This window comes from Abramis brama (genome assembly GCF_963993115.1).
Source record: "Abramis brama genome assembly, chromosome: 2".
Taxonomy (NCBI): Eukaryota; Metazoa; Chordata; class Actinopteri; order Cypriniformes; family Leuciscidae; genus Abramis; species Abramis brama.
In genome coordinates, this window is record NC_139964.1 from 12,317,729 (window position 1) to 12,345,695 (window position 27,967).

A 27,967-nucleotide genomic window follows, 5' to 3' on the forward strand; every position below is an offset into this window, starting at 1 on the left:
TTTTTTTCTCTTGCAATATCTAAGTGTAATGGTGCTGTTATTCTGATTTATTGAATGTCAGAAAAGTGTGGAATTTTACAACTAGAGCCTTATTTTTTCCTGCCTATTATTGGAAACATCAACAATATGGATACTCATGGTTAAAAACAATAATCTAAATTCATACATGATAAAAAAGCATAAAGTAAAATCACTTTATTTATAAAAAATAAAAAAAATACACACTTTTACATAAATTTATTAAGCTTTACTTCTATTTTCGCCCAGGCATCCATCTATAAAATTATCCTTAAAATACTTCAGTTATATGTCATGACACTCCTGTCAATCATTCAGGGCTCCACCCACAAATTTATGCATAAAGGATGTAATATGTAATGTGTCCAAAACACTACAGCCTCTTCTTGTTAGTCTGAATAAGAAAAAAAGTGAAAACATTAATAATGAAATATTTAAATAAAAGCATCAACAACATTTGTCAAGAGGAAAGGCTAATAGATTGGGTTTTGTCTCTATCTAGTGGGTATTCTTACTTGCTCAAAGATTTTCATACAGAGACGAGTCCAGTTCGGGTTTACAATCATCAAGTTGAGCAGCCTTTATGAATGAAGACAAAGTAAAAACACGAGTGTGTTATTTAAATTTTCATATTCTTAGTCAACATAGATATTTCCACACTGACATTGAGTGTTTAATTCCTTTTGGCTAAAGGTGAAGAGAGATTAGTCTTTTGTAGGAAACACTTACAACACTTACCGTTGCATTCTCATTCTCAGCATCACTCAATTCAATATAATAATAGTGGTGTTTGTCATGATCAGGTCTGGGATGATTCACCTTTGCCATTAAAGAAAAAAACAGAATAGAGAGAAAATAAATAATGTCTACAAAGTACTCACTAGAAAAAGTCTCTGCTACATTCAGACTTTCAATCATTTAGATACCAAATCATTTCCCTGATCAGTAAACTTCTGATAATTATTCTCACCTGAGACTCCTGTGTGTCATTTCTCTTTTTCATCCTCCTGGTTCTCCTTTAAAGATAGTGATTTGACACAATTACAACCAATCAGAGTTTATTTGATGTTTAATCATTTAGTTCTTGACATCTCACTGAATTCACAACTTTCTTATTCAGTCATTCATTCACACACACGAGAGAGTACCACAGACACACATCTTACCACATCACTAACATTGTAATGATCACTGCAGCTCCACAAACCCCTCCAATGGATATGTATAATATCACCAGACGTCCTGCAACTGAGACAAAAGAGTAAAACTTCTGAACAGATTCATTTGAGTCACTATGGAAAGAGTAATGTAAGTATATGAGCCGCTCTACCTTTAACAGTGACAGTTACAGCGTCTGATCTCTGAGATCCATGTTGATTGTGAGCCTGACAGTAGAAGCGTCCACTCTGTAGTGCACTGAAACTCTGTCCAGATCCAACAGCTGAGGTTTCATTCTCCTTAAACCAGCTGAAGTTCAGAGCAGGAGGGTTTGAGTCACTGCTGCAGTTCAGAGTCACTGAATCTCCCTCCTCTATTACACCAGATCCACTCATCAACACTGAAACGTTCTTTGGAGGATCTAAAACAGACAAAAATGAAAACCTTAAATCATCTAATTCAAACACAATCTCCTAATCTTAAAAAGAACTAATGAATCTGTACTCACACATGACATTGAGCTGAACAGCAGGAGAGATGTGAGTGTGTCCGTCTACAGCACAGCTATATCTGCCTGAATCCTCTCTTCTGACTGACTGCAGCAGGAGTTCATTGTTTCTGTCTCTTCTCTCAGTTAATGGCTGTGAGTTTCTGTACCAGATGAATGTTGCTCTGTCAGTCAGAGCACAGCTGCTTTTACATCTCAGAGTGACTGAATCTCCCTCTGTCACTCTCTCAGGAGACTCCACCTGAAGATCTGAACACAACACACACATTATATCTAGTGCTGCTGTCATACACTGATTATTATTCAACATAATGCACAGAAGAAGAGATAAACCTCATCAAAGTCACCTGTGACAGTAAGAGTCACTCCTGGATTACCAATCCATTTGTCTTTATCAGTGATGAATCTGAAATAGTACATGTGTGAATCCTTCAGTGTCACATGACTCAGTCTGACGGTGCAGTTCTGCTGTTTATCTCCCAGATACTGAAGCCTCTGTCTGTATTCAGGGTCCTCAGACAGATCTGGAGGCTCTACATCCTTTATAGACTCGTTGGTCCAGAACACTTTCATGATCTGATATCCAGTAGGGTATGTATAAATGCATCTCATTATCACTGTTGAGTCCTTTAGTGCACAGATGTCTGAAGGACTGTAACTCACACCCCAATCAGCACCAGAAACCCCTGAAACACAGATTATAGGGATAGTTTACACACACACACACAGACACACACACACACACACACACACACAATTACCCTCATGTTGTTCCAAATCTTTACGCTGTTATTTTTTCCCTGGAACACATGAACTGTTTACATTGCAACGCAATTGAAATAATAGTTAGTGATGTACAGTACATAACTTGTACATTGATTTTTTTTATCTTGGTACGTTTTAGTTTGGGGGGAAACAATGAAACATTTAGCTGAACTTTAATTTTTACTAAAGACTAAAATTTGCTTAATATTATATTTTTGATTCATACAAAAAATGTGAAAGGGGGTTCAAAAGGATGATTGACAAAAGTTAAAATGAAGTTTGTAGTTCTGAACTGGATCCTCCTCCAAAGCGCAATGGATTGTGGGCAATATTAGCTGTTATAATGAGCACGGATCCACACTTCGAAAATCCATCAGAAATAGAAGACCATACAGGGACTTCTGGCATACTCTTTTCAACATACTATGCTTTGGGACATACTTATTTTAATATCACATACTGTTAAGGATATACAGCATGGACATTGAGACGCAGGGTATCACTTGTTTCAGCATCTTCTTCTCCTGTGTTTTGATACAGAGATTCTGTACTCTTTCAGAAGATGCATAATAGCGCCCCCTACCATATAACAGTGAAAAACTGATAGCCTAAAATTTCAGTCAGTGGCTGGGAAAAAGTAAAGAGATTTGAAGTAAATTCATAAGTACACTTCCAGTGGACTAGCCTACTAAAAAACTCAGATCTGTTTTCTTTATAAATCAATATTTTCAAAACACAACCACAAGCCACGTATACTTAGAATACTTAATTATACTTTTAAGTATATCTCCATCAAAAGATAGGTACTGTAACGGTCACCAGCTGGAGTGCCCTTGAGAGCCACCAGAGGGCACTCCACATAAGACTATTATCACTCACAAACTACATTTCCCATAACTCACTGCCCGGACTCATCATCACTTATCACTGATCACATTCACCTGTACCTCATTCACTGATTGCATTCACCTGTGTCTCATCATCCTGTTAGTCTCAGTCTATTTATACCATGTTCATTCATTCACTCACCGCAAAGTCTTGTTTAAGTGTTACACTGCATTTCTGAGCATTCTCCTGGTTTTCTTGTCTCTTGGTTTTTGGATATCTTGCCCTGTTCCCTGGATTACTCTCTTGCCTCTGGTCCCTGGATTACTCTCTTGCCTCTGGTCCCTGCCTGTTTTGTTTGTTTGTTTGTTTGTTTGTTTGTTTGTTTGTTTCTTTGTTTCTTTGTTTCTTTGTTTTGACTGCCTGTCTGTGTATGACCCTTGCCTGTACATTGGATTACGCCTTTACATTGGATCTAAACCTTCTTGTCTCGGAGCAGATCGTAACAGGTACAAGTAGGCCAAATATACTTAGACCTTTCTGTCAGTATGTCAAGTATTCTTAAGTGCAATTTTAAGTATATTTCTGAGAAGTATATAAAAAGTAGACTGAAAGTATACTTTCTTATTTTAAGTTTAAAAGAAGTATACTAATAGCACACTTGGATAAATGTATTTTTCATAAGGGATGTCTCGTAAGCAATTTGGGTGTTTTGTTGTTGGATGTAAGAGTGAACATAGCAGTCTTCGTTTACTAGTCCTGACATCAGAGCCGCTAGTGTTGCCAAAAGTATCGACTTCGGTACTGTCGTAGAAATTTTAAACTGTATATTAAACTAACCATGTTTCTAACATCTAACCTTATTTAACATCTAACATTACTTCTCTTTTCAGGCCTAACATGATAACACTTTGAAACACAATGTACTAAAACGTTTTGTCCTGTGTTTTTGGATGTTGTATTTTTACCATACCCCTTTGACTTTGGTTGTGTGAGTGTATAAATAACGCATTTTGGAATTGAAACTAGACAGATGACTAAATTTGAACCTTGTGATTAACAATGAAGTAATCATTAAAACAAAGTTTGCTTTACCTAGTAACAGAAGGGTTTGCATATGAAGAACCAATCAAATTGTGGGGAAATTATGTAATGCGGTATGACATTTTTTGCCATACCTTCTTATTCTATACAAACTGTTGTATTCTTGTGTACTGTGGGTTTCTCAATGGAATTTGTCAGAGATCCTCCGGCCTTGCTTCTCGGGGGAGATTCTCTGAGAACTGCTCGAGAGATTTTCCGGCCGTGATTAAAGCATTTGGAGGACATTTGCTAAGGTCTGTTTGTCAATTATTCCTGCGCAGGAAGAAATCCTGTTATGGAAGCAAGTTAGTTAGTTAGACTATTTATTAAGCGTCGATTGGAGACGTTAGGGATCGTCGATTGGAGACGGCCCAGGGAGATCGTCGATTGGAGACGGCCCCGGTATTAAGCGTCGATTGGAGACGTTAGGGATCGTCGATTGGAGACGGCCCAGGGCTATACACTGAGCAGGGTACGCTGGCGCGCTTTGGATGCCGCTCCTCTCTCCGTTGTGATGCGGTGTGCTTTCTTCATGTTTGCCGGGAGATTGCTTTTCTTGGTGTTGGCCTGGTTGCTTTCTATAGGCTCTGTGGACTCACAGATAGGCTTATTGGGAGCTGGTGCAGACGAGGCTTTAATGAACATGGCCTTACAGTACACCTCTCGCCAGCTCTTATCCCTGAAGCGGAATTACTATCTGTCGGGGGACACCTACGACCACTGTGACAGGGCTGGATTACTGCGGCCCAAGCGGTATATTCATCGGAGCACAGGACGAAGCTACGTCTCTTCCTCGCCGTCCTCCATCTCAGTTTTTAACTGCTGGCGAAGGATTACAAGACTGTCTTCCTCTGGGGTTGATCTTACTAACTTTTCTGCTCTGCCGTATGAGCGGCATTTCTGTGATGCGGTGTCTGCAAGCCCTTTAAAAGCCACGCTACTTAACGCGCGCTCTGTGAACAACAAAGCTTTATTGCTGGCGGATTTTATCATGGACAAGAAGCTGGACTTGTTTTTCATTATGGAAACATGGCACAAACAGGATGATGGTTTTCTTTTTAATCAGCTGACTCCAGCGGGCTTTGGACTCATTGACGTTTCACGAACTACAGGTAGAGGTGGTGGTATTATAGTTGTTTACAAACTGCAATACAAGATTCACCCTGTGTCCGTTCCTCCTTTTAAAACTTTTGAATGTCTTGTTTTAAATGTGTCTGATACTCACTCTGCTCTCCATTCTGCTATGGTCACTATCTATCGACCTCCTAAACTGAATAAGGACTTTCTGTCTGAGTTTGGTGATCTTCTTTCTTTATTGTCCGTCAGATTTAAGAGAATTTTGATTCTGGGTGATTTTAACATACATGTAGATCAGAAAGCCTGTCTCTTGGCCAAGGATTTTCTATCACTCTTGGACTGTTTTAATTTTTCTCAGTTTGTAAATGTCCCCACTCACTGTAAAGGACACACGTTAGATTTAATTATTGCAAATGACTCATCTCTTTTTAATCTCTCTGTTGTGGATGCTGGACTTTCTGACCATCTAGCTATCTTCTTTAATATTGAGACATTTCATTCTAGTAGAGAGACTTCACAAACTATTTAATTCCGTAAATGGCAATCAATTGATCATGCTACCTTTGCAAACTCGATTGTCTCTTCTTTAGCTGGCATGTCTTCTGCTCCTCTTGAGGATAAAATTTCAGTATTTAATAATGTCCTTACAGCCAACTTGGACATCTTTGCACCCATAAAAACATGTAATGTTTCATTTGCACAGTCAGCCCCCTGGTATAATGGTGATTTGCGTATACAGAAGGCTGTGTGCTGGAAATTAGAGCGAAAATGGCGTCACTCTGGTTTAAATGTGTTCCACCAGGCCTGGAAAGTAGCCATTGAAACTGCAAGATCTGCCTATTTCTCAAACATTATTGATAATAATTAAAGCAATCCCAGGAAGCTCTTTCATACAATTAACAGTCTGCTTAAAGCAGATAGTGTCAGTTCTCTGACTTCATCTGACTGGCTTTGTAATGAGTTTCTCAAATCTTTCAGTGAAAAAAAATTACAATATTCGCACAAATATCCATACCTTGCAGTCTGCCGATCTTACAGTTAATACTCCTAGGTTCTCTGGCATTCCTTTTTCCAAATTTACTTTATTACAACCTGAGATGCTCTGCAACCAGGTTTCTAGTATGAAAGCTACCACTTGCATGCTTGATCCCATGCCTGGTAGCCTGTTTAAATCCTGCTTTGGTCCTCTATGTCCCTCAGTTCTTGCTATAATAAATGACTCTTTGTCATTTGGGGAGGTGCCAGCAGCACTTAAAACCGCTGCAGTTACTCCCATTTTAAAAAAGCAAAATTCTGATGTGAAAAATCTGTCAAATTATCGCCCAATCTCAAATCTCTCATTTCTGTCTAAAATCTTGGAGGGTGTGGTTGCAGCCCAATAAAACAAACACTTAATTGAAAATAAACTATTTGTGCCTCATCAATCAGGATTTCGAAAATTACACAGCACTGAGACTGCGTTGGTGAAAGTCGCTAATGACTTACTAATTGCCTCCGACTCCGGCTCCACGTCCATTCTCATTCTCTTGGATCTCAGTTCAGCCTTCGACACTATTGACCATGCCCTACTACTCAATCGCCTCGAACATGTATTTGGCTTGTCAGAGACTGTTCTTGACTGGTTCAAGTCCTATTTCACTGACCGCAGTCAATTTGTTTTTATGGGTGGTTATAGGTCCAAAGTTGGTTCTGTTCATACGGGTGTTCCACAAGGGTCAGTCTTGGGTCCCCTACTCTTTAGTATGTACATCTATCCACTTGGTCAATTACTACAATCTCTCAACCTTAACTATCACTTTTATGCTGATGATACACAGATTTATATACATACTAGACCAGGTCAGCAAGTGAACGTTGGGCATCTTTCTAACTTTATTACTGAGATAAAGATTTGGATGTCCAATAATTTTATGTCTCTAAATGGCTCAAAAACAGAAGTTATGCTCCTTGGATCTCCACATCAACTGCGAAAGGTTGGGTCTCCTACTCTGTCTGTTGATGGTGTTGCACTGGAGTTTAAGACCAAATTAAAAAATCTGGGTGTCATATTTGATGCCACACTGTCATTTGAGCCTTTTGTCCAGAATACAGTTAAGACATCATTTTATCACCTCAGAAATATAGCCCGGCTTCGTCCTATGTTGTCCTTTTCGGTAGCTGAGAAGTTGATAAACTCTTTTGTCTGTTCGCGCATTGACTACTGCAATGGTCTTCTAGCTGGGGTATCTAAATCATCATTGGATAAATTGCAATATCTTCAAAATTCAGCTGCTAGAGTACTGTCTGGGGTCAGGGCCAGGGACCATATAACCCCGGTCCCTGCACTGGCTACCTGTTAGGTACCGTATTGATTTTAAAATCCTTATGCTGGCCTATAAATCTCTGCACAATCTGGCACCTCAGTATTTGACTGACTTATTAATCCCTTACACACCACGTCGCAATCTGCGCTCCTCTCAGAGTGGTCCTCTCCATGGCTTCATACGTGGGGTGACCGAGCATTTTCTGTCTATGCTCCTAAGCTATACTACTATACCTCTATGTAACAAGTGCCCTCAACGTAGGTTGGAGCAATGGACCAGTTTCTAGGTCAGTGGAGAACAGAATAAATACTGGCAGTAAATAAGTCACACAACCAGGTAAGATACTCGAAAAAAATATATTTTGTGATTGAACAGTCACGTAAACAACATGAATCAGGTTTGAAAATAAAACAATATAAAAACAATAAAATGTATACAAAATAAAATGAGTTCTCTGTGTTGTCTTTGGGTTTCTTGTCTTATTCTCTTAAGATTTTACTTTCCTTCTCCTTTTACAATTTAATCTATATTATCTACTTTATCTCTGTTTAGATATGGATTATAGCACAACTCTTATTTGATTTAGCTGTATTTTGGACAGCTCTTAAAGTTCACTGATCTTCAATTTAGAGTTTAGGGTTTTTATTTTATTTAGCTTTTAGTGTTTAGTATACCCTAAAATTAGTGTTTAGTTATGTTTAGACAACCGAATAATTTCTTAAACAAGGTACAATGTCATGTAACCACAATTAAACCCAACTGAAACTTATATCAAACTGAAAGTGTAAAAGGAAATTCAATATTTACATGTGACTCACATTCGATAACATTCAATAAACAAAACCCTTGTTTTGAACTCTTTGTCTGAAATGTCTCTTGAATATCGTCCAGACAGTTCCTTAAGAGGTCCAGTGGGAAAATGCACAATCAGTTCAATCCTACCAGTTCGAAGAAATGATCCAAACAGAAAAGAATGTCCTCCTAACTGAAGAAGTTGATGTCTCTAGCGCAACGAAAACCTTGTGGTACAGCAAAAGTGTCTTTTCCCAGGTTCAGATGTCAGCATTCAGATTTTGGGTGGCTCGCCATCTCAAATCCATGAGAGAAATTTCCAACTCAAGCAATAAACCTGACCAAATCCCGAGTTTAACAGTTTTGTTAAACATTCACTTCAGATTCAGAGCATCACAATCGGCCAACATCCGCGATTAAATCAGCAACCATCATTCTTTTTAATCCCGTCTGTATCACTCTCATCTCGTGTTCAGCGCGTCTCTCGCACTTCCGTGAGTCATAAGCTTACGTCACACGCAACTCGTGTACGTGTAATACGTCACATGTTCTGTGCTCAATTATCATACTTATTATTTTTATTTATGGATAATTAATTCACAATGTTTATTAATAGATCGTTTCAACTTTTTAATGAAAACTATAACTATTAGAATATACAATTATATTATTATATATTTATTCTTAAGCACCACATTTAACATGGGTTACACCCTCCCCTCTTTAAATCAATGCAAGTCCCTTTGCATTGTGATTATGCCTGCTAATCAGTGTTAGGGCCTACATCTTAGGGCGTTTAACCGATCTGGGTTGCTCTGCTAATGTTTCAGTAAAAGCTGTGTTCAAACCCTGAAGCAAAGATTGAATTATGGATATCATTGGGTTTCCCAACTCAGGGTAAGTCAATCTTTTTGACCTCTGCTTCACTCTTTTGGACTTCCTAAGATGACTTTCACCCTCACTTTCAATGTGATCTGTTTCTTCCTCAGATTCATCAGTTTCAGCTGATTCCAGCCTGCTTCTCTGCATTGGAACATCAGGTACAGTTTCCTCAATTTGCACTGCATGCATTTCATTGTCTTTACCCTTTCTGTTCCCACCAGCTACATCCAGTGTCTGCTGTTCTACTTGAGGTGAGTGGTTTCTTTCATTCAGGATTTCCTTTACAGATTCTGCAGGACAAGATGAAGATTCAGCTTCAGGTAAGTACGGTGTATCAGTTGAGTTTTCGGTACCCGGTAAGTATTCTGCTTCAGACGGAATCATTATCTCTGAATCATCATTTGCGACTGATGGTATGTCAGGTGAGATTTTGTTTGCAGGATTAGAGTTGAGAGGAACTTCTACAGGCTTCCTTATGATATTATATTCCCGGATGAACTTTTCTGAGGTAATAGCTGGCACTTCAGAGATCTGGGGTACATAGTCATCCTCATCAGAACTTTGGTAGTTCTCAGGACATTCCTCAGCTTCCTCATCTCTGCTTTGTCTAGTTGCTCGTTTTTTCTGAGGTTTTGCCACAACCACCTCATCCTCAGCCAGTGAAGACAAAAACCCACAAGGTAGCAATAAATCTCTATGAAGTGTTCGTAAGGGACCGTCTTGCCTCTCAGGTCTCACTGTGTATACAGGTAGTTCGCCAGCACATCCCACTACAACGTGTACCACAGGATCCCACCTGTCGGCCAGTTTATGTTTCCCACGTAACCTCACATTCCTGACCAGCACACGATCACCTTCCTCAAGAGATGACTCAGTCACTCTACGGTCGAAACGGACTTTGTTTCTTTCTGCCGTTTTTGCTGCATTCTTCTGAGCTAGCTTGTAGCTTTCCTGAAGGTGAGTTTTCAATGATTGCACATACTCTGAATGAAACTTGGGACTGTCACGATTCACTGAGGTGTTATAAATCAAGTCTACTGGCAACCTTGGTTGTCGTCCGAACATAAGTTCATAAGGTGTAAATCCTGTAGTCTCATGTTTTGTACAATTATAAGCATGCACAAGTGGTTTCACAAAGTCTTTCCAACGTGTCTTCTCATGAGCTTTCAAGGTACCAAGCATTCCTAGCAGCGTGCGGTTGAAACGCTCAACCGGGTTCCCTCTAGGATGGTAAGGTGTAGTTCTGACCTTTTTGATGCCAGCGATGTCACAGAGTTCTTTTATTGTTCTGGACTCAAAGTCACGTCCTTGGTCGCTGTGGAGCTTTTCAGGCACACCATAGTGAACTATAAAATTCTCCCACAGACTCTTTGCGACCGTTCTGGCTTTTTGGTTTGGGGTGGGAACTGCGACCGCATACTTGGTGAAGAAGTCTGTTATCACCAAGATATCTTTTGTGTTGCTACGGTCGGGCTCCAATGACAAAAAGTCCATGCACACTAACTCTAGTGGCCGGGTGACTTGGATGTTCACTAGAGGTGCTGCTCTGTCTGGTAAAGTCTTTCTACACACACAGCGACTACAGGTCTTGACTTTGTGTTCAACATCAGTAGCCATCCGGGGCCAATAGAATCGAGACCGGATGAGGTCAAGAGTCCGTTCTATTCCCATGTGACCCATGTCGTCGTGCAGACTCTCCATGGTCATGGCTCTTAAGTCAGGTGGAAGGACGAGTTGATACGTTGTGCAGTCCCCAACAGTTCTTTTGCGAAAGAGAACACCATCCCTTAGCTCAAGTTTTCTCCATTCTCTTAACAGGAAAGGAAGTTCTGGAAGCTCACGTCTCAGTGCAGGTAAGACAGTGTCTCCTGATTCCAATTGAAGAATTACTTCTCGCATGGCTGGGTCATTTCTCTGTTTTTCTCTCAATTCCTGTTCTGACATACAGGGAACAACTGAAGATCCTTCCATCAGCTCATAATCTTCTGGAATCGCTTCTGGGCACATAGAAAGTGACTCAATAAGAGTGATACAACTGTTGCCACCAGCTTGACATAATGAATGCTTGTCACAGATTGCTCGTATTACGTCAGTGGAAACCAGGGTGGAATTGGACGCTTCAGGTGAGTGATACAAGGTAAACTGACGTATTCGATCTTGCTCTTTCTGAGATGTTAAATCATTCACCAGATCACCATGAGGCCGTCTTGAGAGTGCATCTGCGTCGAGATTGCTCTTCCCAGGACGATACTGGAGGGTAAAGGAGAAGGTGGACAAAGCAGACAACCACCGATAGCTGGTTGCATCCAACTTGGCTGATGTTAAAACATAAGTGAGGGGGTTGCTGTCTGTGATCACTTTGAAACTACTCCCATACAGATAGTCGCAAAACTTCTCGGTGACTGCCCATTTCAGGGCCAGAAACTCCAGCTTGTGGGCAGGATACCGGGCCTCGCTCTTTGACAATCCTCGACTGGCATATGCAATCACTCGTAGCACACCCTCTTGCTCTTGATAGAGCGCCGCACCTAGTCCGGTAGTGCTCGCATCCGTATGCAGCACATATGGCAACCCAGGGTCTGCAAATCCTAGTACTGGTGCTTCAGTGAGTTTTGCAATGAGTGTTTCGAATGCTTGCTGGCAGTCAGTCGTCCATCGCCCTCCAAAAGGTATTTTGGGATCAAGGTAGGTTTTCTCCTTACCTTTCATCTTGCAATTTTTTTGAAGAGGAGGATATCCCACGGTCAGTTCATTCAATGGCTTCACTATCTTCGCATAGTCCTTAATAAATCGTCGGTAATAACCGGAGAAACCCAGAAAGGAACGCAACTCTTTCAGGTTCCTTGGACTTGGCCAGGTTTTAATGGCTTCTATCTTTTGGGGATCCGTTTCCACGCCATTTTCTGAGACGATGTGACCGAGATACTTCACTGACGTCTGGAAAAACTTGCATTTCTCCACTGAAAGCTTTAAACCATAGTCTTTCAAGCGTCCCAAAACATGAAGAAGACGTCTCTCATGCTCTTCTAATGTATCTGAGAAGACAATCAAATCGTCCAAGAACACTAGGACTTCTGAAAGGTTGATGTCCCCCATGCACTTCTCCATCAGCCTTTGGAATGTGCTGGGAGCGTTAGTGATGCCCTGAGGCATCCTATTAAACTCCCAAAAGCCCAATGGGCATACGAAGGCGGTCTTGGGTTTGTCTTTCTCTTCTACTTCGATCTGGTAATAACCAGATTTGAGATCGAGCACTGAGAACCATTTTGAGCCTCGGAGCGCTGAAAAGGTTTCCTCCAAGTTGGGTAAGGCATACGCATCCTTGATGGTCTGCATATTCAACTTGCGGTAATCAATACAAAGTCTTATATCACCATTCTTCTTCCTTACCACAACGATAGGAGAAGAGAAAGATGATTCTGACTCACGAATGATACCTGCTTCAAGCAATTCCTCTAGATGTCGCCGGACAGCTTCGAGATCGTTGGGATGGATGGGTCTTGCTTTATGCTTGAAGGGGTTTTCGTCGTGTAACTTTATATTGTGTTTCACTTTATCTGTCTGACCAACATCCATGTCGTGCATGGCAAAGACTTCGGGCATGGTGTGCAGTTTTTGAGTGATTCTCGTCTTCCACTCCTCTGGCAAACAGGAATCACCGAAGTCAAAGCAGAGTTCCTTGTCAGACTTTTCATGGACACTTGACACTGAGCAATCAGATTGCACAATGTTGTGTGACATTACTTTTTGCAAAGCATGAATGTCTGCAATCACACTCTTGCCAGGGATAATGATGTCATGTTCTGTTTCATTCTTTAACACCACTGGAACCTTTCGCGATGGATGCTGGGGTAAGTTTAGCAAGCAACTGGCAACAAGCAGTCCTCCAGGAAAGGGTGAACATGAAGGAGGCTCCATCACAGCCCATTTCTCTGCTACTTTTCCTCTTGCACTCACAACTCCTTCAAGAACGACATTTTGACCTGCAGGAACAACAGTAGGAGTAAGATCAGGGAGCCTAACGATTCCTATGGTACTGTTTACTTTCTGCTGGCGTCTATTTTCGATGGTCTGAATCACGGCTCTGTAGCCAAATGGAACAGCTTGACGTACTGGATCATTGGTTTCAAGGTACTTGTCGTATGCCAGATCCAAAGTGTTTGTGCCTATTAACACCTTTGGCTGAGCAGTGCCACCAGTTTCTGGAATCACCAAAACAAGAGTTGAAACTTCAACGTCAGACCCAAGGAAGTCTCTGGGGAATGCGATTTTCGCCTCTATATAACCCAGGTAAGGCACCGATTGACCATTTGCTGCTTCTATTTCCAGCAGGTTATCCAAAGTAGTTATACTTAAACCAGGCAGATTTTGCTCATGATAAGATTGGGAGATTGTCGTGACTTGCGACCCTGTGTCCAGGAGGCAGGAACATAGTTTCCCTTCTATGTACACCTGAGCAGTACACTTGGCCCCTATCAGCCCCTTTGGGAGGTGGGCCAATGGACCTCTACTACGGGAAAACTCTGAGCTACCCCTTCTTCCTGTGGACCCTTTGAGACTAGTTCTGCACATGGTAGCCCTTGTACGTCTCGCTACAGGGGCTAATTCCAGTTTAAAGACTCTGAGACCCCTGGGCACTGCTGACGGTCCCAGAGACTCTGTCGCTCCTTCAGCTGCTTCCGTTTTTCATTCACTAAAGATGGGTTTGGATCGCCCTCGCAACCAGACGCGATATGTCCATCTTCGCCACAGCGGAAACAATAACCTGGCTTAGGTCTATCTTGGGACTTTGGGACAACAACTGAAACAGTTGGTTGGGTGGACTTGGGGTAAGCGTGTTTGGTTTCACGGTCTCCTTTTTGCTTTAGAGGCTTCTGAGATCCTAGCTTTGTGAACTGACTCTGAAGTTCTGCAAACTGTTTCTTCAAGTCGAGCACATCGTCACTCTGCAGTAGGACAGTTTTCTCCGTCTGTTTAGCTTTCTGCTTACTGAGCTGACTTTGAAGTTTTGCGACTTGCCGTCTTAGCTCTGCAATCTCACTCTCCTCTGATGCCGCACCTCGCTCCAAATCAAAAGAGCTTGTGGATACAACATTGGAGCTGACTTTATGACGATGAACATTCAGATGCTGACGCATACGGCTCTCTTTGGCAGAGTGTCGATTTTCTTCACTGCGCAACTGCAAAAGCAGTTCAGAAAATGAGGGTGGACTATCTCGTTTAGCCTCGAGCTGGAGGTTTGTTATTAATGCGTCGTTCCAACAGCCTCGGCAGAACTGTTTCAAGAGCTGTTTATCGGCTTCAGCATTGGAAATGGCACCTCTTTTTATTGCTTTTAAGAGAGCTGCTTGTAAGCGCTGCAAGTACAGAGAGGGCTTTTCGCCTGAGTTTTGCAATGTATTCAAGAATCTTGCAAAGAGATCGTCTCCGTCCTCCACTGCATCAAAAGCAGAATCCAGAATGTCGAGGTATGCATTAGGTAGAGCTGTTGCACCCAGATGCCTCACAATCTCTGATGCTGGAGGTAACAAACTGTCTAATATTTTTCTGGATCGATGCAATTCAGAAAGAGAAGGATCTTGGAGAATCAGTTCAACACTCCCTCTCCAAGCATCATAGTCAACTTCAGTGCTCGGACGCGGGATTTTCCCAGAGAACACTCTAAGCCTGAAAGGTGCATGCATGTGGGGAATTCCTTCATTCTTTATTAGGTGTTCTACTACCACACGCTGGATTTCAGGTGGATTTACATCAGCCACATCAAAAGCTGACGTTCTCTTTTCAAAGACCACTGAACGCACAGTATCTGGACTTTGACACCCTTCTGCGCTTTTCCCATCTTTGAATGAGGTAAGAGGATCATGTGTGGGAGTGCCCGTCCCCAAGGAAAGCTTTGGTTCATTCTTGTCTGTTGTGATTTCAGCACTTGATGTAGTGACTTGAGATAACTGTTCTTTCAGAAGTTCCTCAAAAGTCTTTCCACTAATCATTGCTAATTTCTGCAGCTCAGCAAAGTAACTGGCGGTAGCTTGCTTGGTTGCTGCTGGCAAGTAGACACTTGACAAGAGTGATATGACATAAGAGACGTCATGAGGGCTTCTGAAAGTGTACGGCAGCAAAGGCTCAAGAGTTACAAGGGCAGAACAGCTTTCATATTCTACAATAACGTCTCTATGAAAAGGCGATCTGGGGTCATCTACTCTAAGATGTCTACTAACATGCCCATGTTGGTTTAAAAATTCAACTAGGTCTTCATCAAGCTCTGTGTCAGTCAACCCACGAACTATCACTGAGTTTGTGACTTTAACATTCTCAGTTTCAACGATATCCATGTTACTTAGGACTAAAATTATCTCAGTTTTGTTTAATTTGAATATTTGTATTTTGTATTTTAAGGGACCTGTTCAGAAGATATTTACTACCACTGTTCTCCTGGCTGGCTCGCCAAGATTTATGTAACAAGTGCCCTCAACGTAGGTTGGAGCAATGGACCAGTTTCTAGGTCAGTGGAGAACAGAATAAATACTGGCAGTAAATAAGTCACACAACCAGGTAAGATACTCGAAAAAAATATATTTTGTGATTGAACAGTCACGTAAACAACATGAATCAGGTTTGAAAATAAAACAATATAAAAACAATAAAATGTATACAAAATAAAATGAGTTCTCTGTGTTGTCTTTGGGTTTCTTGTCTTATTCTCTTAAGATTTTACTTTCCTTCTCCTTTTACAATTTAATCTATATTATCTACTTTATCTCTGTTTAGATATGGATTATAGCACAACTCTTATTTGATTTAGCTGTATTTTGGACAGCTCTTAAAGTTCACTGATCTTCAATTTAGAGTTTAGGGTTTTTATTTTATTTAGCTTTTAGTGTTTAGTATACCCTAAAATTAGTGTTTAGTTATGTTTAGACAACCGAATAATTTCTTAAACAAGGTACAATGTCATGTAACCACAATTAAACCCAACTGAAACTTATATCAAACTGAAAGTGTAAAAGGAAATTCAATATTTACATGTGACTCACATTCGATAACATTCAATAAACAAAACCCTTGTTTTGAACTCTTTGTCTGAAATGTCTCTTGAATATCGTCCAGACAGTTCCTTAAGAGGTCCAGTGGGAAAATGCACAATCAGTTCAATCCTACCAGTTCGAAGAAATGATCCAAACAGAAAAGAATGTCCTCCTAACTGAAGAAGTTGATGTCTCTAGCGCAACGAAAACCTTGTGGTACAGCAAAAGTGTCTTTTCCCAGGTTCAGATGTCAGCATTCAGATTTTGGGTGGCTCGCCATCTCAAATCCATGAGAGAAATTTCCAACTCAAGCAATAAACCTGACCAAATCCCGAGTTTAACAGTTTTGTTAAACATTCACTTCAGATTCAGAGCATCACAATCGGCCAACATCCGCGATTAAATCAGCAACCATCATTCTTTTTAATCCCGTCTGTATCACTCTCATCTCGTGTTCAGCGCGTCTCTCGCACTTCCGTGAGTCATAAGCTTACGTCACACGCAACTCGTGTACGTGTAATACGTCACATGTTCTGTGCTCAATTATCATACTTATTATTTTTATTTATGGATAATTAATTCACAATGTTTATTAATAGATCGTTTCAACTTTTTAATGAAAACTATAACTATTAGAATATACAATTATATTATTATATATTTATTCTTAAGCACCACATTTAACATGGGTTACATCTACTATGTTATCCTTCACAGTTTATATGTATCGTCTCTATGTCATGTTTCTATGTTATGTGTATTTGTAGTTATTGTAAAGCGACCTTGAGTCCTCAGAAAGGCGCTATATAAAATAAACTTATTATTATTATTATTATTATTATTAAGCTCTGGAATTCTCTCCCGGCCGACATCAGGGAAGCAAATACATTAGTGACTTTTAAATCTCTTCTTAAAACATTTTATTTTAGGATTGCTTTTACATGATCTTAATTTTATGTGTTTATTTTTATTTTATTTGTATTTACATTGTGTTATTCCTTTACTGTGGTGAAGTGCTGCAGGCTTAGGCATCAAATATACGTCTTTTTTCTTGCCTAAAGTGTGAGTAGAAAAAAAAAAAAAAAGAAAAAAAAAAGTAGTACAGGAAAAGTCTACGATGGGCCCGAAGAAATCAGCAGCGGAGGCAAAGATGGAGAATGATTTGGAGGAAATCCGCGAGTCCCTAAATTATATGTCTGGGGAGCTAACGAAAGTGACGCAACAGCTGATGAAGCTAGCGGAGCTTTTTGAAGAAGTGAAACAACTTAAAAATATTGTAAGAGAGAGACAAAACCATCGAGGAGCTTGAGAAAAGAATCGACAACCTAGAGCAGTACACCAGAATGGAAGATGTAATAATTACAGGTCTTACCATACGCTAGAGCTATCCGCTCTTACGCTAGAGCAGCTATGGAAGGCAGAAATATAAGTGAGGATGCACATGTCGAGGATTTGCAAACGCTGGAAGAGCAAGTTGTGAACTTTCTGGCAGAGAAGGATGTTTACCTGGATCCGAACGCCATCTCGGCATGCCATACTTTGCTGCGGAAGGACAAGGCTAATCCAGCTATCATCTTGCGTTTTGCAAATCGCAAACATAAGCCAGAACTTATGAGTCAAGGGAAGAAGTTAAAAGGAACATCAGTGTATCTGAATGATCATCTCACAAAGAAAGCGGCTGGTATTGCCAGAGAAGCGCGTATCCTGAAAAAAAATGGGAAGATCAAAGCGACATGGACGAGGAACTGTAAGATATTTATCCAGCTAAATGGGCGCACTCCGGAACAAGCTAAAGTCATATTGGTAAGAGAAATGAAAGACCTTGACCAATTTAAATAATGTTGATAATTCCACTGAGTATTATTTTTGATACAACTCGAGAGAAGTCAAGCCCTAGTGTTTGTTTCCTGGATGAATAATTTAACACGAAGTAGACAATGGAACAATGGATATTTTTTTTGTTAGACTGAGGATATACTGTAACGCTGCAAATGGACAGAGTGTGTTCGTCTTGCGTTGGATGGAGGACTTAAGTTTTGGGACATTTTTCTCAAGGGATATAATGACAGTGAGTCTCTTTCCTATTAGTGGTTGTTCCAATGGTATTCAGTGGAGTCGACAAGTGGATATCAATATTTCGAACACTCGGACTTTGGGCTTTGGATTTGGGAGGACTGGGAATTGTACGGGACATCTCCAAATGGACTGTAGTTTTATGTGTGCGTCTGATTGTGTGCTGTGTGCACGCGTGTGTGTGATTATTAGTGTGTTGCCCGGGCATAAATCTGGATCTGTACGCTGTCTGTGTGCGTGTCCTGCGTATGTGTGCATAAACGTGTGCTCCATGAGTGTGAAGGGTCCTGGGGTTGGGTTGTCCAATGTTATGTACTTTTGGTGGGAAGGTGGAGGCATGATAAAACTAAAAACAAATGTATGACAGTGAGGATGAATTGAGTGATGTGGATATTGACAACAATGATGTAGAATTTATAAATGGTAGTGAAGACATCATTCTGTACGATGATATAAATTATAGAGCAAATGAGTTTGGCTGTGACATAGATCCGGATGAGCATTTGTTTAATAATATAATTAATGATTGTGATTACTACACTGACGAGCAATTTAAATGCATTAATATGAATGGTGCCTTTAGTATTATACACTTTAATAGTAGGAGTTTGAACAAAAATTATAATGACATTAAGCAATATCTTAGTCAAGTTTAATAAATTCAGTGTCATTGCGGTTTCTGAGACTTGGTTGGATGCAGATAGGTGCTGTGAAGTAGAATTAGATGGATATGAACTGTTCACTACCAATCGGATAAATAAAAGAGGTGGGGGCGTTGCACTATACATAGATACAGATCTGAGGTTTAAAAGGATTAATAGTGAGTCAACCACCATTGATGATGTTTTGGAATGTATAACGTGAAATTATTGTAGAAAAATCTAAAAATATTGTTGTTAGTTGTGTGTACAGAACACCTGGATCATGTCTAGACATCTTCAATAAAACAATGGACAGTCTTTTTAGTAATTTAAATAAGGTCCATATTGTGTGTGGTGACTTTAATATTAATCTTCTGAACCCTCAGAAAAATGTGAAAACAACAGACTTCATTAATACTATGTCACGGGTGACAAAAACGCTCAGCGAGCGGAACCCTTTCGACGAGGCACGAGTTTCCCGAGGGAACGATTTGGGTGCGACACATCCCACTCCGGTTCCGGGTGTGTCAGGAACATTGGCCGGCCTGATTAGTGCTAATGCATTGCAGGTGCGAGAGAAAGAGAGGAGCGGCATTCATACAGGCTGCTCGCTTCACAAGCCGGATATAAAAGGGCCATTCAGAGAAGTTTGAGTGTTGGTTTTCTGCGGGTTGGTTTTTGGGCGCGCAGCTGGTTGGTTCAGAGCAGTTTTGGGCACAAGCTTGTTCGGATGTGGAGGTCTCTGTTGAAGTCTCATTGAGGTGAAAGTCGCCATTGAAGTCTGCTGGATTAGAGTTCGTCTGTGGGAATCCGCTGGACTGTTTTACCGATTGGATCTGCGCTGTGAAGGGCGGGAGAGAGAGATAAGTGAATTGATTTCATCTTACAAACATTCGAAAAGCTCGAAGAGGATGCAGTGAATGTAAATCTGACTGTTGGGGAAGCTGTGTGTTTCAGAGTGTGTTGAAGAGGAATTGAGGATTGAATATCCCCCCACGAGAGTGTAACGAATGGATTGAGGCCTCTGATCAGCCCTATCATGTGAGTGAATTGCAGTGCTTTTGCCTTACTGATACACATTTATTCATTGCTGTGGATTGGAAGTGAACACGAGTGTGGTGTGCTTTTGCTGGGAAGCGGCCCCAACCTTTGCTTATACGTTGGTGAAGTATTATTAACCTCTTCTCTGCCTGAGCCCTGTGAGTGTACAGCTACACTGGTGAAGTACTATTAACCTTTTCTCTGCCTGAGTCCTGCGAGTGTACAGCTACGCTGGTGAAGTACTATTAACCTCTTCTCTGCCTGAGCCCTGCGAGTGTACAGCTACACTGGTGAAGTACTATTAACTTCTTCTCTGCTTGAGCCCTGAAGGAACATATTGCTGTGGGAAAATCCTTACCTTCTACTTACCGTCTGAGTCCTGGAAGCATGCAGGATCGCTGGTGAAGTAAGCTTTTAAACCACTGTCTCACTATTGTGCACTGACGAAAGTATCCTGTACTGAGAAGAATCCTTACCTGTTTACTTACCATCTGAGTCCTGAAGTATGCCGCATCACTGGTGAAGTAACCCTCCAAGTTTGCTCACTCACTACTGTGTATCGACGCAAGTATCCTTAACTGAGAAGCATCCTTACCGGTATACTCACGGCCCGAGTCCTGAAGTGAGTTGTACCATTGGCGAAGTCGCCGTCAGGGCGAAACTGCGACGTTAGACCAATACCTACCCGTAGCTGAAAAAGACCTAGAAGACACTGAAGTCTATCATGCTTGTGCCCATTGCTATATTGTGTTCAATAAAGATTGTTATTCTTTTGAAATCATCTCTTGTCTGCGTTGTCCATCTGTTGCGGACCTGTGGTGTCGGCTCCTCACGGTGGTGTCTAAGTCTGGGGTGGCTGGTCATCCGAGTCCGCCCCGGTGACACTATGTATAGCAACACTCTATTTCCTCTTATTGTAAAGCCAACCAGAATTACTACGGACACATCAACATTAATAGATAATATTTTTACTAATCAATTAGCAAGTCAAATTACCGCTGGAGTACTTATCAATGACATCACTGACCATCTTCCTATTTTTAGTATTTTCAAACAATTACAAAATAATACAACCAAAACAAATGATTTCAAAGTTGTAAGACATAGAACTCCTGAAGCTATTGCTGCTCTCAGGGGTGACTTATGTGCCCAAACTTGGGAAGAAGTGTATACAACTCCTGACCCTGATAGGGCATACAATGCCTTCCTACTTACCCTAATCCAATTGTATGACCAGCACTGTCCGCGTAAGAAATACTACATTAAAAATAAAAATAGCCAGGATAAGCCATGGCTTACCAAGGGCATAGCTAAGGCCTGTAAAAGAAAACAACAACTCTATAGAGTTTATTTAAAGCAAAGGACTAAACAAACTGAAGAAAGATATAAAATGTATAAAAATAAGTTAACTCAAATAATAAGATTTAATAAAAAAGCGTACTATAACAATTTGCTGGAGTAGAACAAGAATGACATCCAAGGTACCTGGAGGGTTTTGAATGGCATTATCAGGAATGGGAGAAAAAAGGAAGAATATCCAAATTACTTCACAGTGAATAATTCAATCATCAGTGAAAAAAAGGAAATTGCTAATGCATTTAATAGCTTTTTTGTTAGTGTAGGGCAGGGTGGGAATTATGTAATTTTAGGGGCAAGGCCATTTGGCCTCCACCTTTTTTTTTTTTTTTTAGGGGCACCAAGGCCATATGACAGGGCACAAAGGCCATCGTACAATTCGATGGTTTTCCCATTCAGATTGATACCATAACATCCTAATTTGGAATAAGACATGGATTATGACTTTTTTAATAAAAAAAAAAACATTTTTTAATGAGAGAGAGAGAGAGCGCCATTACATCCAGAAGGTATACACCCTCACACAACAATAGAAACAACATAAATGCCAATAAAAGCATTCAGAAACAACACAAATGCCAATAAAAGCATTCAGAAACAACACAAATGCCAATAAATTAATAATTTCCTGCATTGTCGAACGCTCTTCTTCATGAGTTTCAAATATGGACTATAATGTGTAGTAGAGCGCCCTCAGGCTGCTGGTATGAATTGAAAACACAGCACATCAGTATACAGCGCTCATAATGATTACATCGACGCATTTGGCTATAAATTCAATAAAATATTATTCCTGTCAATAGAAATCTGATGTAAACTGAGAATATATCAATATTTCTCCAAATCTGCACACTTTTGAGCTAAGAGCCGTGAGGGACGTTGTTTTGTGAATCGCTTTCATGACGACAGCACAGGAGTTTTTTATGAATGGGAGCGTCTGACGCTCATAATTCATATTAAAGGTATCGACTCATTTTTGCATTTCATAACTCCTGACACAAATTAAGACATAACTGTCAATATAAATTTCTCAGAATACAATAGTGGTCAAATACTGAAACGTGAGTCTTAAATCTTTTTAATGATGTAAGTTATAGTTTGTCAAGGTAATAACATTAAATCTTATAGTAACTTTGAACTATTAAAAAAAAAAACGCTTCAGTGCGCCGACGCCGTTACCTCTGGAACCTTGCATAGGGCCGTTTTCTGAAAAGGGCACTTATCTACTAGCAAATAGATTTTGATATTTTTAGGTCAAACCGTTCTTGTCTGTCAGTCATATAATGCAGGTCTATGGTCACGGTCTCAAAGAGCAGCCATCCACAGAGTCCAAATTAAAACAATTCCCCATCGTAAGTACACATTGATGGCCTAAGACACGAAACGAGCGGTTTGTGTGAGAAAACGAACAGTATTTATATCGTTTTTACGTCTTATAACACAGCGACGTCCAAGTGATCTGAGGGCGCCCGCGCTTCCTGCTGTGTGACGTGTGCGCAGACTGGTGCATAGATAGACATATAGATTTCGCCTTGGCTACGGCAGTTCATGAACGAATGCCGTAGCCAAGGCGAAATCTAGTGTATATATCTATGCACCAGTGTAGACAACAGAGTGTCGTTCTTCTGTTGGTGCTGACGTTACATGCTTTTTGCACTGCTGTTTTGATGCGTGAGATCATCGATGTGATTATGACACTGCACCTGCGCGAATCCACAAACTAATTGAAGTTCAGAGACTACTTGGGTGGAACTTGGACAGGGCCAGGGCACACAGGCCACTGTGGCCGTACGATGATTTTTTTTTCACGGGGCATGAAGGCCAAAGTGTAGGGCAACGGCGGCCATGGCCGCGTGGCCGCGGTATAATTCCCACCCTGGTGTAGGGCCTAAGTTAGCCAATGGAATTGTGCAATCAAATAATGCAAAAGAATTTGAAGAAATTAATATTAAAAATAATCTAAACTCACTTTTCATTGAAAGTGTTAGTGAGAGAGAAATCATAGAAATTGTACATTCCTTCAAGACTAAGAGAACAACAGATGGATTTGACATTGATATGGTCCTCGTGAAAGATATCATTGATTGTACTGTTACTCCTTTCATGTGTAATCAGTCTTTTTTAATGGGTATCTTTCCGAGTAAAATGAAAACTGCCAAAGTAATACCTATTTTTAAAAGTGGAGAAAAGCAACAGTTTACCAATTACAGACCGATCTCAATACTCTCGCAGTTTTCAAAAATATTGGAAAAGCTATTTGTGAAACGACTTGATAGCTTTATAGACAAGCATAACCTGTTAAGTGAACATCAGTACGGTTTTATATCCATTAGGTCCACTTCAATGGCAGTCACAGAACTAGTAGAACAGATATCAACATCTATTGAGAACAGTGAGTATGCTGTTGGTGTCTTTATTGACCTTAGCAAGGCCTTTGACACTATAGACCATTCATTGCTTTTAAATAAATTAGAAAGGTATGGTGTCAGGGGCTTAGCACATGCTTGGCTAGAAAGTTATCTAAGTGACCGAAATCAGTATGTACATATTAATAGTATCAGTTCAATGGAGGCAAAAATAACCCACGGTGTTCCTCAGGGCTCCGTTCTGGGACCTAAACTATTTATTATGTACATTAATGAAATTAGTGAAGTCCTCAACAAATTGCAATGTATCCTATTTGCTATTGATACCAGTTTGTACGGTTCGGGAAAAGATCTTGAGCTGCTTTTGAATTCAGTAGAAACCGAACTTAAGATACTCAAAAAATGGTTTGAAGTAAATAAACTTTCCATAAATCTGCATAAAACTAAATATATTGTATTTGGAAACAAGGTAGTAAACAAACTATGTCGACTCAAAATTGGGGAGGTAGAAATTGAAAGGGTGTATGTAACAAAGTTTTTGGGAATCAATATTGATCATAGGTTAAATTGGAAAGCGCATATAAATATACTAAAGACTAAAATTTCAAAACTTATTGCTATACTGTGTAAAATAAAAACCTCTGTGAATCAAAACGCATTATATATACTGTACAATTCCCTCATCCTTCCATACCTTAGCTATTGTGTGGAAATATGGGGGAATACCTATAAAACTAATATACAACCCATTTTCTTATTGCAGAAGAAAGCAATTAGAGTGATTAGCTATGCAGAATACCTTGCTCCAACAAATCCACTTTTTATTAGATTAAATACATTAAAATTTCATGATCTTGTTGATGTTTACACAGCAGTGGTGATGTATAAGGCTCACAATTTCATGCTTCCTCACTGTTTACAAGAGATGTTTCAAACCAGAGAATCTAGATACAGCCTCAGAGGAACTGATCTGTTACAAAAACCCATGGCGAAGAGTAATACTAAGAGGAGGTGTTTATCAGTTAAAGGAGTTGATCTATGGAACGGTCTTCTTATTCAACTTAAGGGCTCTAAAACTATTAATGCATTTAAGAAAATGTATAAGTTAAACATTATGGAAAAGTATAGAACACTTGAATGAAGAACATTAGAAAAGAAGTTGAAAGAGGATGCATAATATAATTTTGATTGTTGAAGTTTAAGTTCTGTGCTTACATGTTACCATCGTTGGTATAAGAGAAACTGTATAATTGTGTCATCTTTGGACATAGTGTCTCAGTTGTAAAAGGGGTTAGGCAAAATAAGTCTTGACTTGCAGCCTAAACCCCTTCGGTCAGGCATTATTTAGCATTTAAATTCCTAATGTACACATTTTGTATTTTTCTTTCTAATGTACACATTTTGTTTTTTCTTTCTTTGTTTTTTTTTATTTTTTTTTATTGTATTATGTACAGGATCTTTGACCTAAGATTTAAATGTTCATAATGACCGAAGAAATAAACAACTACTACTACTACTACTACTACTACTACTACTACTTCTACTACTACTACTACTGTTATGCTTGTCTGTAAAGCGCTCTGAGAAAGCTACTTTTAAAGGCGCTATACAAAATAAATATATTATTATTATTATTATTATTATTATTATTATTATTATCGTTGACTGGAGACGGCCCCGGTAGACTTAGGTACTTAGTTAGGTTTAGGGAAAAATCCACAACAGTACCAAGTCGTTACTGAAATTCAAAAAATGTGACGAAACCATGCATTTCCCTCTAGCATTTTGAGCGCTGTTGAACGTATTTTTAAACACCTCTGATTGGCCATTGCATTCACATGCTCATCATATGTCTCTGATTGGCTACAATAATCAACACTTCAAAAACATGTTGTAAATAGACATCTTACACAGCGCTTAGATACACACAGGAGCGTTTAAAAGCAGGCATCTATCAACGGATCTCTAATATATCCCTTGATAGACGGATCCCCTGATAGACAGATGTGCTGATAGACACATGCTTTCAAACATTCCCGTGTGTATCTGTGTAAGCGCTCGGTGAAGACATGTTTTTTGAAGCATTGATCATTGTAGCCAATCAGAGCACCTAAACACAATGGCCAATCAGAGGTGTTTAAGAATCCATTCAACAGTGCTCAAATTGCTACTATATTAAAAATGTCTCTGTTATTTATTGTTTTGATCAAATAAATGCAGCCTTGTGAGTATAATATACTTCTTTCAAAAACAGTTTTAAAAATCTTAATTATTTATGAAGACCACCCATTGGCCCAAAGACAGAGTCCAACGGTCTGGGCGAAGGTATAATGCATGAATGTCTTTCCAGCGCTCCAGTGAAGTTCACTTAATTTATTGGAATTTAGTTTCAATAAAAGCAATGCATTCCTGACAGAGACACACAGGGGTGTGTGTTTCAAGTGTAAGACTTGAGAAAACACTGACACAGCACTGCATGGGGGTTATTCCTGGTTACAGGGTCCCAAAGTCTGCTCTGCCACTTCCCCTTAAATACCCAGACCAGAACAAAAGGGTTATACCAATATTTTTTAGAGTTGTTTTGGGTCAATTCATGTACCCCAGAGGGTAACACCTGGTTTCGGGGGAGAGGGGAGAATTATCAGATATCTTGAAGAGACATCACCCAAAGAGGAAAACAGGATTCTCCTGAGTTCTCAGTCTTTCTCATAATACCAATGACTGCAATGAAATTAAGACCATTTTACTCATCGCACTGAGACATTTAAAATGATACCAAACATGAAAAGGAAAAACAATAGATTCACAAGATACATCATATGTGATTATATAGACATTCTTAGTGAACTTTTGGTGACTTGACTCAGGAGAGGAAGGGAGGAGGGAGAGGGGGATGCAGACATAAGGAATAAGAAAAGTTTGGACAAGACAATGTCCTGTGCTCTTTCTTTGCGATCTTCTGTCCAGGGTGCGTTTTATTTCTTTATTGCTTTATTGTACGGTGAATTTTATCTCAGCTATTGTTTTAGCAGGAAAATCAGTTCTTACATTTAAAACTTATGACCAATAGGGGTGAATCGTTAAAGAAAATAAATCACTAAATAAAACACTGAAGTACATAAAACACATACTCACACATGACATTGAGCTGAACAGCAGGAGAGATGTGAGTGTGTCCGTCTACAGCACAGCTATATCTGCCTGAATCCTCTCTTCTGACTGACTGCAGCAGGAGTTCATTGTTTCTGTCTCTTCTCTCAGTTAATGGCTGTGAGTTTCTGTACCAGATGAATGTTGCTCTGTCAGTCAGAGCGCAGCTGCTTTTACATCTCAGAGTGACTGAATCTCCCTCTGTCACTCTCTCAGGAGACTCCACCTGAAGATCTGAACACAACACACACATTATATCTAGTGCTGCTGTCATACACTGATTATTATTCAACATAATGCACAGAAGAAGAGATAAACCTCACCAAACTCACCTGTGACAGTAAGAGTCACTCCTGGAGCACCAATCCATTTTTCTTTATCAGTGATGAATCTGAAATAGTACATGTGTGAATCCTTCAGTGTCACATGACTCAGTCTGACGGTGCAGTTCTGCTGTTTATCTCCCAGATACTGAAGCCTCTGACTGTATTCAGGGTCCTCAGACAGATCTGGAGGCTTTTCGCCCTTTTTTACAAAGTGTTTGCTCCAGAACACTTTCTTGATCTTATATCCAGTAGGGTATGTATAAGTGCATCTTATTATCACTGTTGAGTCCTTTAGTGCACAGATGTGTGAAGGACTGTAACTCACACCCCAATCAGCACTAGAAACCCCTGAAACACAGAATTCATACTGAACAATTTAGCAGCAGCTTGTGCATAAAAAAAATTATCCAATTCATCTTGAGTGTTTCTGAAGTGTTGCATTGACTAACCATGAATCATGAGAAGAACGATCAGAGGAAGAGGAGGAGCCATTCTGAGTGATGTCATTATCAACACCTACAACAAATGTAAAGTGGCTTATTTTTCAACTTACTCTTCAACAACTCTTGTTGTTTCTG

The 27,967-nt window shown here is 40.0% G+C and overlaps 1 protein-coding gene across 1 annotated transcript; it reads right to left on the minus strand.

The window, feature by feature from the left end:
- On the minus strand, positions 1 to 27,967 carry LOC311077658 (B-cell receptor CD22-like). The gene is made up of 11 exons (XM_084106240.1): positions 27,839 to 27,967; positions 27,396 to 27,737; positions 27,049 to 27,297; positions 2,032 to 2,370; positions 1,685 to 1,933; positions 1,349 to 1,597; positions 1,185 to 1,266; positions 989 to 1,034; positions 757 to 837; positions 534 to 597; positions 1 to 412 (listed from the first exon to the last, which is right to left on the minus strand). Exons 1-10 carry the CDS (start codon positions 27,894 to 27,896, stop codon positions 538 to 540), a joined length of 1,755 nt encoding a protein of 584 aa, XP_083962366.1. The 5' UTR covers positions 27,897 to 27,967; the 3' UTR covers positions 1 to 412; positions 534 to 537.